Raw genomic sequence first — 14,772 nt, 5'->3', positions numbered from 1 at the left:
ATTTAGGTAAAAAAAGGTCTGGTACAATGAGGAAGAAGAATGTAGATAGACTGGGGAGATGTTTTAGAGACAGTCAACAGAACTTACTGAAGATTCCTTGTTGGAGAGAGCAGGTAGGTGCTGGTATAAAGCAAAGAAAGGATAATATCTTGGGAAAGACAGGCAAGATGGCAGAGGAATCGGATGGGGAGACCACTTTCTCCCCAACAAAATCATCAAAAGATCATTTGAATGCTGAGCAACTTCCACAACACAACTTCTGAACGCTGGTGGAGGACACCAGGCACCCAGAGAGGCTGCCCATTCTCTTTGAAAGGAGATAGGACAAAATATAAAAGACAAAAGAGAGTCCAAAGAGTTAGGGATGGAGACCCGTCCTGGGGAGGGAGTTGTAGTGAAGGAGAAGTTTCCAAACAGCAGGAATCCCTCTCACCGGAGGGTCTGTGGGCAGTTTTGGAATCTCACAGGGCAATATAACCAGGAGGATAAAAAAAAACAACCCACAGAATATGCGCCTAAATGCAACTCCCAGTGGAGAAGTAGCCCAGACGCTTGTGTCTGCTACCAGTGAGCGGGGGGCTACACAGGGAGGCTTGGGCTGCATGCTTAGGGTAAGGACCAGGCCTGAATGCCCTGAGGATAATCTGAGGGAACTAATGTGAGACAGCAACCCAAACTGTGGGATAGCCAGAGAGAGAGAGACAAGAAAAAAAAAAGAACTTCCCCATGAACATCTCTAACCTGGCCCTCTCACAGAACAAAGGACTGAATGACTACCAAAGGAGAGCTAGCTGGCTGTATACAGACCCACCCCCTTGCCAGAAGCAGAGAGGCAGGTATGCAATAGCCAGAGCTGGAAGGCAAGGGGCAATCTCGACCCCAGATACGCATCCTCCACCAAACTGTGAGCAGGCTCCCAGTTGCTAACCACGTCTTCCTAGGATCCTGGAGGACTGACATCTGCCAGTAGGGTCACAGCCTGAGATCAGCTCCCCAGAGGAGATACAAAGCACATCTGAGACAGTGCTCTCGCGGCACCCCCGGGAAACTGAGTGGGGGGGACCAGGGAGGTGATTAAGATGCACAGTCCACCTGGGACAGTGCGCTCACCAAGCACCTGGTCACCTGAGCTGTTGGGACCTGGGAAGGGCATAAAACGCATGCCCAAGTGAGTCTGTGCCTTTGCGGAGTACCCGAGAACCTGAACCTGAGCAGCTCAGACCTAGGAAGTGCATACAACTCAGGGCCAGCTTTGGATAGTATTCCTGCAGAGCAACCTAGAGTCTGAGCAGTGTAGACCCGGAAAGCACAGGCCACAGTGAGCTGGGGCAAACCCAGTGTGGTCCATACACTGTGAGCACTCCTCACACATGCCAGTGATACTTGTTTGCAGTGATCCTCCTCCGAACAAGTGAGCCTAAATAAGTGAACACCTTTGCCCCCTTGTGTCAGGACAGAAATTAGACACTCAAGAGACTTACAAACAGGAAGCCAAAATAAATAAAGAGGTGGAAGTGACTCTGGAAGTGACAGATGCAAAAGATTAAAACCCTGTAGTAAACATCAACAAAGCATTGGAAGGGGCTTATAGAGACTTTGAGAAGTACAAGGTGGAACAAGGAACTATCTGAAACTGAACTGACTCCACACTGCCCACAACAGCTCCAGAGAAAATCCTATAAATATTTTTATCATCAAAAAAAAAATTTTTAAAGTTCTTTACTATTCCTTTAATTTTCATTTTTATAACCTACTATTACCTTGCAAAAAAAAGAAAAAAGGACCTTATTTTTAAAGCAAATTTCATATATATATATTTATAATTTTTGTGACTGATTTGTTTTTTCTAAATATTGTATTTTTGAGAGTTTAACCTCTATCTAGATTCTTAATCTTTGCTTTTTGGTATTTGTTATCAATTTTGTACTTTTAAGAATCTAATCTTCAGTATCCATTTCCACTTGGGGGTGTGATTACTGGCTTGATTGCTCTCTCCGCTTTGACTCTCCCTTTTCTCCTCCAGGTCACCTCTATTTCCTCCCTCCCCCTTCTCTTCTCTACTTAACTCTGTGAATCTCTCTGGGTGCTCCAGGCTGGAACACTTAGGGAACTGATTACTGGCTAGACTGCTCTCTCCCCTTTTGACTCCCTGTCTTCTCCTCCTGGTCACATCTACCTCCTTCCTCCCTCTTTTCTTCTCCATGTAACTCTGAACCTCTTGGGTGTCCCTCACTGTGGAAAATTATTTCACCATTAACTTAGATGTTTTATCATCTGTGCTGTATGGATGGAGAAGTCTTGAGGCTACTGTAAGAACAAGACTGAAAGCCAGAGGTAGGAGGCTTAAATCCAAAACTTGACAACACTAGAGAACTCCTGATTCCAGGGAACATTAATAGACAAGAGCTCATCCAAAAGCCTCCATACCTACATTAAAAACCAAGCTCCACCCAAGAGCCAACAAGTTCGAGAGTAAGACATGCCACACTAATTCTCTAGCAACACAGGAACATAGCCCTGAGCATTAAAATATAGGCTGCCCAAAGCCTTGCCAAATCCACAGACACTTCAAAATTTACTACTGGACACTTCACTGCACTCTAGAGAAAAGAGATCCAGCTCTGCCCACCAGAACACAGACGCAAGCTCCCTTAACCAGGAAAGCTTGACAAGCCACTAGTCCAATCCCACCCACAGGGAGCAAGATCCACAATAAAGAGGAATCATAAACTTCCAGCCTACGGAAAGGCCACCCCAAACATAGCAATCTAAGCAAAATGAAAAGGCAGAGAAATATTCAACAGGTAAAGGAACATGATAAACGCCCACCAAACTAAAGAGGAGGAAATAGGGAGTCTACCTGAAAAAGAATTCAGAATAATGATAGTAAAGATGATCCAACATCTTGAAAACAAAATGGAGTTACAGATAAATAGACTAGAGACAAGGATTGAGAAGATACAAGAAATGTTTAACAAAGACCTAGAAGAAATAAAAAAGAGTCAATCATTAATGAATAATACAATAACTGAGATCAAAAGCACTCTGGAGGGAACCAACAGTAGAATAACTGAGGCAGAAGACAGGATAAGTGAGGTGGAAGAAAGATTGATGGAAATAAATGAAGCAGAGAGGAAAAAAGAAAAAAAGACTTAAAAGAAATGAAGACAACCTCAGAGACCTCTGGGACAATGTTAAACACCCTAACATTCAAATCAGGTGTCCGAGAAGAAGACAAAAAGAAAGGGCATGAGAAAAAACTTGGGGAGATAATAGTTGAAAACTTCCCTAAAATGGGGAAGGAAATAGCCACCCAAGCCCAAGAAACCCAGGGAGTCCCAAACAGGATAAACCTAAGGTGAAACACCCCAAGACACATATTAATCAAATTAATGAAGATCAAACACAAAAAGCCAATATTAAAAGCAGCAAGGGAAAAGCAACAAATAACACACAAGAGGATCCCCATAAGGATAACAGCTGATCTTTCAACAGAAACTCTTCAGGCCAGAAGGGAATGGCAGGACATACTTAAAGTCATGAAAGAGAAAAATCTACAACCCAGATTACTATACTCAGCAAGGATCGGATTCAAATATGAAGGAGAAACCAAAAGCTTTACAGACAAGCAAAAGCTGAGAGGATTCAACACCACCAAACCAGCTCCTCAACAAATGCTAAAGGATCTTCTCTAGACAGGAAACACAGAAAAGGTTTATTATAAATTCAAACCCAAAACAACAAAGTAAATGGCAATGGGATCATACAAATAATAACTTTAAATGTAAATGGGCTGAATGCCCCAACCAAAAGACAAGGACTGGCTGAACAGATACAAAAACAAGACCCCTATATATTCTGTCTACAAGAGACCCACCTCAAAACAAGGGACACAAACAGACTGAAAGTGAAGGGCTAGAAAAAGATATTTCATGCAAATGGAGACCAAAAGAAAGCAGGAGTAGTAATACTCATATCAGATAAAATAAACTTTGAAATAAAGGCCATGAAAAGAGACAAAGAAGGACACTACATAATGATCAAAGGATCAATCTGAGAAGAAGATATAACAATTATAAATATATATGCACCCAACATAGGTGCACCGCAACATGTAAGGCAAATGCTAACAAGTATGAAAGGGGAAATTAACAGTAACATGTTAATAGTGGGAGACTTTAATACCCCACTCACACCTATGGATAGATCAACTAAACAGAAAATTAGGAAGGAAACACAAACTTTAAATGATACAGTGGACCAGTTAGACCTAATTGATATCTGTAAGACATTTCACCCCCAAACAATGAATTTTACCTTCTTCTCAAGTGCACACAGAACATTCTCCAGGACAGATCACATCCTGGGGCACAAATCTAGCCTTGGTAAATTCAAAAACATTGAAATAATTTCAAGCATCTTTTCTGATCCCAATGCAGTAAGATTAGATGTCAACTACAGGAAAAAAACTATTAAAAATACAAACATATGGAGGCTAAACAACACGCTTCTGAATAATCAACAAATCACAGAAGAAATAAGAAAAGAAATCAAACTATGCATAGAAATGAATGAAAATGAGAACATGACAACCCAAAACCTGTGGGATTCAGTAAAAGCAGTACTAAGGGGAAGGTTCATAGCAATACAAGCTTACCTTAAGAAACAAGAGAAAAATCAAATAAATAACCTAACTTTACACCTACAGCAACTAGAAAAAGAAGAAATGAGGAACCCCAGAGTTAGCAGAAGGAAAGAAATAATAAAAATTAGGGCAGAAATAAATGAAAAAGAAACAAAAGAGGCTATAGCAAAAATCAACAAAACTAAAAGCGGGTTCTTTGAGAAGATAAATAAAATAGACAAACCATTAGCCAAACTCATCAAGAAAAAAAGGAGAAGAATCAAATCAACAAAATTAGAAATGAAAATAGAGAAATCACAACAGACAACACAAATACAAAGGACCGTAAGAGATTACTATCAGCAACTACATGACAATTAAAAGGACAACTTGGAAGAAATGGATGAATTCTTAGAAAAGTATAACCTTCCAAAACTGAACCAGGAAGAAACAGAAAATCTTAACAGACCAATCACAAGCATGGAAATCAAAACTATAATCAAAAATCTTCCAATAAACAAAAGCCCAGGGTCAGATGGCTTCACAGGTGAAGTCTACCAAAAATTTAGATAAGAGCTAACACCTATCCTACTCAAACTCTTCAAGAAAACTGCAGAGGAAAGCAAACTGCCAAACTCATTCTATGAGGCCAACATCACCCTAATACCAAAACCAGACAAAGATGCCACAAAAAAAGAAAACTACAGGCCAATATCACAGATGAACATAGATGCAAAAATCCTCAAAAACTTCTAGCAGACAGAATCCAACAACATATTAAAAAGTTCATACGTTATGACCAAGTGGGCTTTATCCCAGGGATGCAAGGATTCTTCAATATTCACAAATCAATCAATGTGATACACATCAACAAATTGAAAGATAAAAACCATATGATTATTTCAATAGATGCAGATAAAAACCCTCCAGAAAGCAGGCACAGAAGGAAAGTACCTCAACATAATAAAAGCCATATATGATAAAACCAGAGCAAACATTATCCTCAATGGAGAAAAACTGAAAGCATTCCCCACTAAAGTCAGGAACAAGACAAGGGTGCCCACTCTTACCACTATTATTCAACATGGTTTTGAAGTTTTAGCCACAGCAATCAGAGAAGAAAAAGAAATAAGAGGAATCCAGATTGGAAAAGAAGAAGTAAAACTCTCACTGTTTGCAGATGACATTATCCTCTACATAGAAAACCCTAAATATACCACCAGAAAATTACTAGAGCTAATCAATGAATTTAGTAAAGTTGTAGGATATAAAATTAATACACAGAAATCCCTTGCATTCCTATACACTAACAGAGAAAACAGAAACAGAAATTAAGGAAACAATTCCATTCACCATTGCAAGGAAAATAATAAAATACTTAGGAATCAATCTACCTAAAGAAACAAAAAAGACCTATATATAGAAAACTATAAAACACTGATGAAAGAAATCAAAGATGACACAAATAGTTGAAGAAATATACCATGTTGATGGGTCAGAAGAATCAATGTAGTGAAAATAAGTATAAACCCAAAGCAATCTATAGATTCAATGCAATCCCTATTGAGCTACCAACAGTATTTTTCACAGAACTAGAAAAAGTAATTTCACAATTTGTATGGAAATGCAAAAAACTTCAAATAGCCAAAGCAATCTTGAGAAAGAACAATGCAACTGGAGGAATAAATCTGCCTGACTTCAGACTGTACTACAAAGCTACAGTCATCAAGACAGTATGGTACTGGCACAAAGACAGAAATATAGATCAATGGAACAAAATAGAAAGCCCAGAGATAAATCCATGCACCTATGGACACCTTATCTTTGACAAAGGAGGCAAGAATATACAGTGGAGTAAAAACAATTTCTTCAACAAGTGGTGTTGGGAAAACTGGTCAACCACTTGTAAAAGAATGAAACTAGAACACTTTCTAACACCACACACAAAAATAAACTCAAAATGGATTAAAGATCTAAATATAAGACCAGAAACTATAAAACTCCTAGAGGAAAGCATAGGAAAAACACTCTCTGACATAAATCACAGCAGGATCCTCTATGACCCACCTTTTAAGCAAAAATAAACAAATGGGACCTAATTAAACTTAAAAGCTTCTGCACAACAAAGGAAACTATAAGCAAGGTGAAAAGACAGCCTTCAGAATGAGAGAAAATAACAGTAAACCAAGCAACTAACCAAGATTTAATCTCAAAAAATATACAAGCAGCTCATGCAGCTCAATACCAGAAAATTAAACAACCCAAACAAAAAATGGGCCAAAGAACCAAACAGATATTTCTCCAAAGAAGACATACAGATGGCTAGCCAACACATGAAAAGATGCTCAACATCACTCATTATCAGAAAAATGCAAATCAAAACCACAAGAGGTATCATCTCACACCAGTGTTAATGGTTGCCATCAAAGTCTACAAACAATAAATGCCGGAGAAGGTGTGGAGAAAAGGGAACTCTCTTATACTGTTGCTGGGAATGCAAACTAGTACAGCCACTATGGAGAACAGTATGGAGATTCCTTAAAAAACTGGAAACAGAACTGCCATACAACCCAACAATCCCATTGCTGGGCATACACACTGAGGAAACCGGAACTTAAAGAGACACATGTGCCCCAATGTTCATCGCAGCACTGTTTATAATAGCCAGGACATGGAAGCAATCTAGATGTCCACTGGCAGAGAATGGATAAGAATGCTGTGGTACATATACACAATGGAGTATTACTCAGCCATTAAAAAGAATACATTTGAATCAGTTCTAATGAGGTGGATGAAACTGGAGCCTATTATACAGAGTGAAGTAAGCCAGAAAGAAAAACACCAATACAGTATACTAACACATATATATGGAATTTAGAAAGATGATAACAATAACCCTATATGCGAGACAGCAAAAGAGATACAAATGTACTGAACAGTCTTTTGGACTCTGTGGGAGAGGGTGAGGGCGGGATGATTTGAGAGAATAGTACTGAAACATGTCTATTACCATATGTGAAACAGATTACCAGTCCAAGTTCGATGCATGAAACAGGGCACTCAATGCCAGTGCACTGGGACAACCCTGAGGGATGGGATGGGGAGGGAGGGAGGTGGGAGAAGGTTTCAGGATGGGGGACACATGTACACCCGTGACTGAGTCATGTCAATCAATGTATGGCAAAAACCACTACAATACTGTAATGTAATTAGCTTCCAATTAAAATAAATAATTAAAAAAAAAAAAAGAAAGGATAATATCTCAATAGATGTCTTTGGTAATTAAATGAGATGATGGTACTTTGGGGCTAGGGAAGTTCTAAGTGATTCTTGGTTTTGATTTTTTTGTTTCAAAGTATTTTATCATTAGGAAGTACATATTTTTCAGAACAATTTTAACTTACAGAAACTATGTAAGCTATCTTTTAATCAAATATCAATGCTTAACAAACATTCTGTTCAGGTGAAATGTTGTTTCAGTTATAAAAAAAATCCTGTTACCTAATATAATCATAAACCTTGATGGAGCTGAGCGATTTTACATATACACTAACTGGTCTCTTTCATATATAAATTTGAGAACCACTGTCTAAAATAAATGCTGCAGAGCAGTTTCACTTAGTGGTTAATTTGCAGGGGTGGTGGTGAGGGAATGGAGTGGCACCCCACTTTTGAAAGCAGTAAGTACATGGGATTTATTTTAAATCCAGATAGAAAAACAGTTAATGATATATAAATAAAACTATGCTTTACAGTTATAATTACTTCAAAAGTAATCATATCTAAATAACTTGGCAAAATGCTTTAGCAATTACAGAAGCATGATTTTGACAGATGGTAATATTGTTAGACAATGAGAATTGTTAAAAAATATGGCTATCTCCTCCTGTTTTACAGTGCTGCAAAATGAAGGTAATGAACTGAGATTTTCAGTTAACATAAGTAGTTCACAATAAAGCATTCTAAATCTTAACAGTTTTGGAAGTGCAAATCTAAGATAATACCGTAACCAAATTATTGAATCTTGGTAAATTAAATAGTACTCTGTATAACAATGAAAACATATTTTTGTTAGAGTCATCTATTACTTTCATGATAATGTTCACTAAAAAAACACCAAATTTTATTTCAGTGGTTTATTAGCAAAGACACTTAACTTATATAAATTAAATGGTCTTTAAAATTTTACAATGCCCTTCTTTGACAGGCAATTACTTCATGCAAGCTGATTAAGTTAAACAGGGCAACAGAGTGAAATCTACTTCATTCTAGCACTAATCCAAAAGTACATTTATGAAAAGTTCTAAAATTCTACAGTAAGTAAAGTAGACATGTGACTATCAATTTCAAACTGTTTAAAATATTGTTATGTTGGTACTTAAGGAGTACAAGCATTAATATTAGTCATTTCAGCTAACATTCATTCTTCATGATCCCTTTTATTTTTAATCCCTATACCACTCTTTGTTTTTTTTTTTTTTCCTGTTGTTTCTTTTACTTGAATTCTTTGTACTTTGAATTTTGATCAACAGTCACATGCCCTTTCTCCAGATCTTTTTTTTTTGGCTGTGCCTTGTGGCTTGTGGGTGCCATCAAGGGATGGAACCTGGGCCATGGCAGTGAAAGTGCCGAGTCCTAACCACTAGAGCGCCAGGGAATTCCCCATGTCCTTATTTTTTATTTAAAAGAATTAACCTGACGTGTATGTAATAATAAAAATACACAAAAATATAGCATGAAGTTGGAAAGACCCATGGAGCCTAATGTTTCATGCCAATATTCACTTCTCTAAAGTGCTGCCACCATCTTTGGTATTCTTAGGTTTCCTCTTGTTGAGGCTGTCTAGTTCCTCAATCTTGGCATTTTGTCACTAACCTCCTTTACTTCTCAGCATTTGAAGATAACACATCTGACAAATTCGGTACCTCATTTGTTTTGTAATTATATCTCACATCTACTGAACCTTAATTTCAAATGTTAGTGGATGTAAGTTTCATTGTTCTCTCTTAAATCGAATACAGTATTCTTGCATATGTTTTGGTTCGTGCTGCATCAATATATGACTTAACAATGAAGGGCACCCCCCATTCTATACCGAGAAGCCAATGGCCATGTAACTTTCTAGTGGAGTCTATACTCTGTCTAGCACATCAACTCCAAACACAACTGCGTTCGGAGGATTTGGGGAGTGCTGCACTTCAAGTGCTGCACCAGTTTCCTACAGATGGTCAGTGTTCTCTGAAGTCCAGATCTTTGTGATGGCACACAAGGACAAGAAGGCAAAGAAACAGCGGACTCCACACTCCACCCCTTAACCCCTAGCACTTGCTGGCTCTGCACTTTTGTTTTTGTGTTTTAGGAGGAGAGATTTAGCCAGAAGTTTGAAATGCCTAAAAGTACTCCTGTGGAAATCAGAAGTATGAAGTTGGATATAACTGCAATTACTTTAAAAAAACAGAAATATCAAAGCTGAAAATAAAGGTTTAGAATTCAACTGTATATAGTTGGCACTGAAGCCATGAGACTGGATAAGCTTATAGAAAGAAAAAGGGAGAGCAAGGACAAGAGTGGAGGACAGGAGATGGTACAAGTGAAGGAACCTGAGGAGGTGTGTCCAGTGAGATAGGAGGAAAAATCAGGAAAATGGTTTCAGAAAGGCCAAGAGAAGCAAATACCTCAGGAAGATAGAAGTGGACAACAGTGACAAATGCAGCTAAGACGAGATGTCAGAGAAGATACAAGTGGAGAAAATATCACTAACCTTTATAAAAGAGCCACTGGTGACTTTGCCAAGAGCCAAAATGGAGAGTTCTCTATAGAGAGAACATGTAGGGCAGGGAAGTGAAGACAATGCCTACAAATGATTCTTAGGTCAGGCCCTGCATATACAGAGTGATCTTAAAGGAAATTATACACAGAATACTTTCATTATGAAAGTAATGAATACACCAGGGCACCCTATTTTCATTAATTACTCTGCCCAAGAGAATAAGTGAAGGGGCAACAACCAAAAAAGTGGCTAGAAGAGATTCCTTTTCCAGTTCTTAAGTGTCAACTGAGAAACTGGAACATCTGTAAGGAAACAATTTCACTCCATTCTCACTCATCAATATGGGCAGATGAAGCCTAATAATAGCTGGGGTGGCAGAGAGCAGGAGTTCAGTCAGTATCAAAGAACTGGATGGATAGTTACATAAGTTAAATCCCATAGGTCCTTATTAGCTTATGTGCTTAATTTTCTCGGTGGCTTTGAAGACTTAATGGCGAGAGGTGTGTGAAGGGTATCCAACACAATCTCTACACATATCTGGTATTCATTTTTCCAATTCTTGGTACATCCAAAAATGATCTCCACACTCAAGTTCAATGGTGAGAGAGAATATCTACTGTTTAGCAAGATACCGAAAGATGCTTCTTCACCCAAATCCTGACAGCTAAATCTCCATTAAGCCAGGCTTCTAAGGCTCACTGCACCCTAATTCTCATGGCATCTGAGTCCTTCCCTTTCTGTAAGTACCTCCAATAGATTCTATGGACAAGAGACGTCGCAAAGACAACTTTAAAACAAGCAAGTAGACAGGCAAACTCCATCCACCCATCAGCTGCTTTGTTAGCAAGGTTCCTCAATGTATAAAGTGACAAACTGAAATGGAGGAGAAGGAAACAGGAAAGTCAGAGAAACATGACCCAAAGTAAAAATCATCTCTATCTGGAGCTCACAAAAGATCTGGGTTACCGTCGGCTGCAAACTGCTGCTCTCCTGGCTGCAAGTCTTGCCGGAAGTCATTCTCTTCATCTGAGTCATCTGGGTGATGGTGATTGTTGTCGTGGATGTTGGCATTATTCTGGGCATTATTATCATTGTCATTGTTGGAGTTCTGATTGCTAACAAGGGCCGAGGAAACCCCAATTCCCGTGCCTGCACTCAGACCAACCCGAGCACAGCCCTGAAGCAAGACAAAACCACATGTTTATTAATTTGGGTTAGAATTAAACACTGCAGTTTTAATATTCCTTCATTTCATCTTTACATAGAATACTTATATAGCACTTTAAGAAATACTTTCACCTATTCATAAAGAACCTCATTTAAGGCCCATAACACCTCAAGCAAGACAAAGTTATTAGTCTTAATTTACAGATGATGACATGCACAATGGGAAGGGATCTGCCCAACAGTGCATGACCAGTATGTGTTACACCTGAGACTTGAAACCAAATAATTTGTCCTCAAACCCTGAGCTTTCCCTACTATGCAGCACCGCTGAGCTTTCCCTACTATATGGCACTGCTTTAACAGTGAGGGTATAACCATTAAGAACTGACAAGAGAGAACCTAATTCATTGAAACATTAAGTTTTTATTACAATAAGTTAAGTTTCTGTATACATTAAGAAGTTTTAAAATAACATTTTGTACAACTGGGCAACTTCAGATTTCCCCAGATACGCAACTGAGTAGAAAAAGTAGCAGCAAAAGAAAACATCCAAAATAAGTTCCTAATCCTTACTTATATTTTGGGTTGCTAATTAGAGATCTAATCTTTCAACTAACTACTCTAAGTAATAATTTTTGCTTTAGCTCAAATTTCCACCTTTGCTCTTACCTTAACTTTATAAACCTGATGGAGAGCTTTCCACTTACTTTTTTATTTATCTGGAAACCCCTTAGTATTCACTCACAAGAACATATGGCCATCCATTATTATAACCTTTATGCCTTCCTTCACTGAGGCTGGCAGTAAAAAGTCATATTATATCATTTGTAAAGGCATATCATTAGGGAAAAAAGTTACTTAGGTTGTTTTCTTGAGTACAAAACTCTCTCAAATGTGACTTACTTTGGGTGGTTCACGAAACATTTGGTCCAGTGAAATAAACTCCAGGCTGGGCAACAATTCAATAAACTGGCCGAAGGAGTCCAGCTTCAAAGCGTGGCAACGCACTAAGTTGATATCAACCAATCGAGTCCACCTTGAGTGGTCTGTTGAAGAAATGACATGGCCAGAGAAAATATTAACTAACACTTTCTCCATTACTCATGAATTTTGCTATAGGTCACAAAGACTTTCAAACCCATTTTCTTTGTGTAAATTTTATCTTATTTCATGATCTCTAATACTTAATGACTCTAAACTATGATGTCTCCTTACCCAATTTCATGAGAACCAGATGGACTGGAAATCGTTAACTTGAAAGTAAGTCTGTCTTTGTTTAAATGTGATTCACTTAAAACCTACATGCCTATTTAACAACAGGACACTAGTTAAAAGAAATGTTGGTGTATTCCTTTAATAAAACATTATGCAGCTACTAAAAGAATGAAGAACCGAATAAGCCTGCTAATATGGAGAGCTCTCCAAAATATTCTCAATGCAAAATACAAGTTACAGGACAATGTATATACATAGTAAGGTCCTTCAGTATACATAAATCATTTTTAAATGCTATACATGTATAGGCTGCAAATGCACAAAATAACCTGTCCAGAAAAATATACAAGAAACCATTGATGGTGGTTACCTTTGAGAAGAGGAGGCCTTTCATTTTGTACCTTTCTGTACTGTTTGATACTGTTTATCAAGTGCATGTATTACTTTTAGTTTTTAAGTGTTAACAGGAGTTCTGAGTGATGGGATTATAGGCCATTTTTTATTTTCTTCTTTATACTCTTCTGTATTTAAGAAAACAAACAAACCAAAAACCCAATAAATGTTATTTTTTAAAAGTGATCTATGCCAGCTACAACCTAAAGCTTGTACTTTCCAATAGCTTCCTGGTGCAGCTGGGCAAGGGGTAGAACTTCTCTTCCCATGGGTGAGACATGGCCATTCTAACAACTGATCTTAGCAGAGGCTCAGGAGCCCTGCAATAGGCCTGGAGGTGGGTTTTGTGTGGAGCTGTAGTATCCCTGTGTGGTGGCTCAGACAGCTGTCAGTGTTGGTTTGCAGCTGTCAGTGAGAGGGCCTGTTTGGTACGAGGATGTCAAAATGAAAAGTCTCTAGCTATGACTTTATTAAAGGCTTGTGAATTTAGGTATCTAAGAAGTGCCTTAAAAAAAATAAATAGCATTACTCTCTTGGGGTGGCGGGGGGGGGGGAGGGGGGGCAGCGCGCGGAATAAAACTCCTCTCATAAGGGAAAATACCAAGTGCAAAAGTCACACTTCTGTACCCAAGGTATCAGGCAGGGAGATATCATGTGAAGTAGCCTAAAATTTTAAGGTAATAGAAAATTTCACTACGTGTTTAGTATGTCATTTAATTGAAGTTTTTAAAATACATACATACCTACTTTGTCTGTTCAGATGATATGCCATTTTAAGGTAACACAGAGAAAACAACCATAATATCCCAGGCAACAATTCCTAAGCTTAATTTTACATGCCCGGCCCAAAGAAAAACACATAACAATTAGTGCGACTGAATCTATAATCTCGACAAGTGCAAATTTCTAGGCAGAGAATCTCGGGAGTTCAAAGAGGCACTGAAAGTGTTTCTAACTCAGTTATCAAAGGCTCCCAGAACTTCTATGAACAATCTATATAAAAATCTACATTTTACATGAGGAATGTTAATGCCATACAGAAAACAAAGATATGTATTATTTTGACATCAATAAAATATACCTGTACTTAAGATATAGTACCTGAGATCCAATTGTATGGGTTATGTAGATGGGGGCAATTATAAATTGCCAGATATTTGATACAGGAGAAAACTTCATTGACTGCCTTCATCCCTATATCAGTGATAATACCAGGATTTTCCACCACATCAGCCAAACCATATTTCACCAGATCTGCATTAGCCATTCTGCCTAGAAAAAGATTTAAAAAACAAAAGATTCTTTAGTGTCATGGAATCTTGACAACTTAAGCTGTCAACTATTTAACATCCAGTATTGAAGAAAGTAGGGAAAACCACTAGACCATTCAGGTATGACCTAAATCAAATCCCTTATGATTATACAGTGGAAGTGAAAAATAGATTTAAGGGCCTAGATCTGATAGATAGAGTGCCTGATGAACTATGGAATGAGGTTCGTGACATTGTACAGGAGATAGGGATCAAGACCATCGCCATGGAAAAGAAATGCAAAAAAGCAAAATGGCTGTCTGGGAAGGCCTTACAAATAGCTGTGAAAAGAA

General features: G+C 38.2%; 1 protein-coding gene across 10 annotated transcripts in view; it reads right to left on the bottom strand.

Moving 5' to 3' along the window:
* FBXO38 (F-box protein 38) overlaps nucleotides 1-14,772 on the bottom strand; it is a 65,165-nt gene that overhangs the window by 20,006 nt on the left and 30,387 nt on the right. For all 10 annotated transcript variants that reach the window (XM_070793802.1, XM_070793805.1, XM_070793806.1 and 7 more), the window contains 3 exons: nucleotides 14,271-14,441; nucleotides 12,465-12,607; nucleotides 11,361-11,571 (listed from right to left, as the gene is read on the bottom strand). In XM_070793802.1, the coding sequence (XP_070649903.1) occupies nucleotides 11,361-11,571; nucleotides 12,465-12,607; nucleotides 14,271-14,441 (525 nt within the window). The remainder of the gene's footprint in view (nucleotides 1-11,360; nucleotides 11,572-12,464; nucleotides 12,608-14,270; nucleotides 14,442-14,772) is intronic.

Source organism: Bos indicus, chromosome 7 (genome assembly GCF_029378745.1).
Source record: "Bos indicus isolate NIAB-ARS_2022 breed Sahiwal x Tharparkar chromosome 7, NIAB-ARS_B.indTharparkar_mat_pri_1.0, whole genome shotgun sequence".
In the NCBI taxonomy this organism is placed as follows: Eukaryota; Metazoa; Chordata; class Mammalia; order Artiodactyla; family Bovidae; genus Bos; species Bos indicus.
Note: the sequence above shows the minus strand (reverse complement) of the source record. Positions and strands in the feature narration are given on the sequence as shown.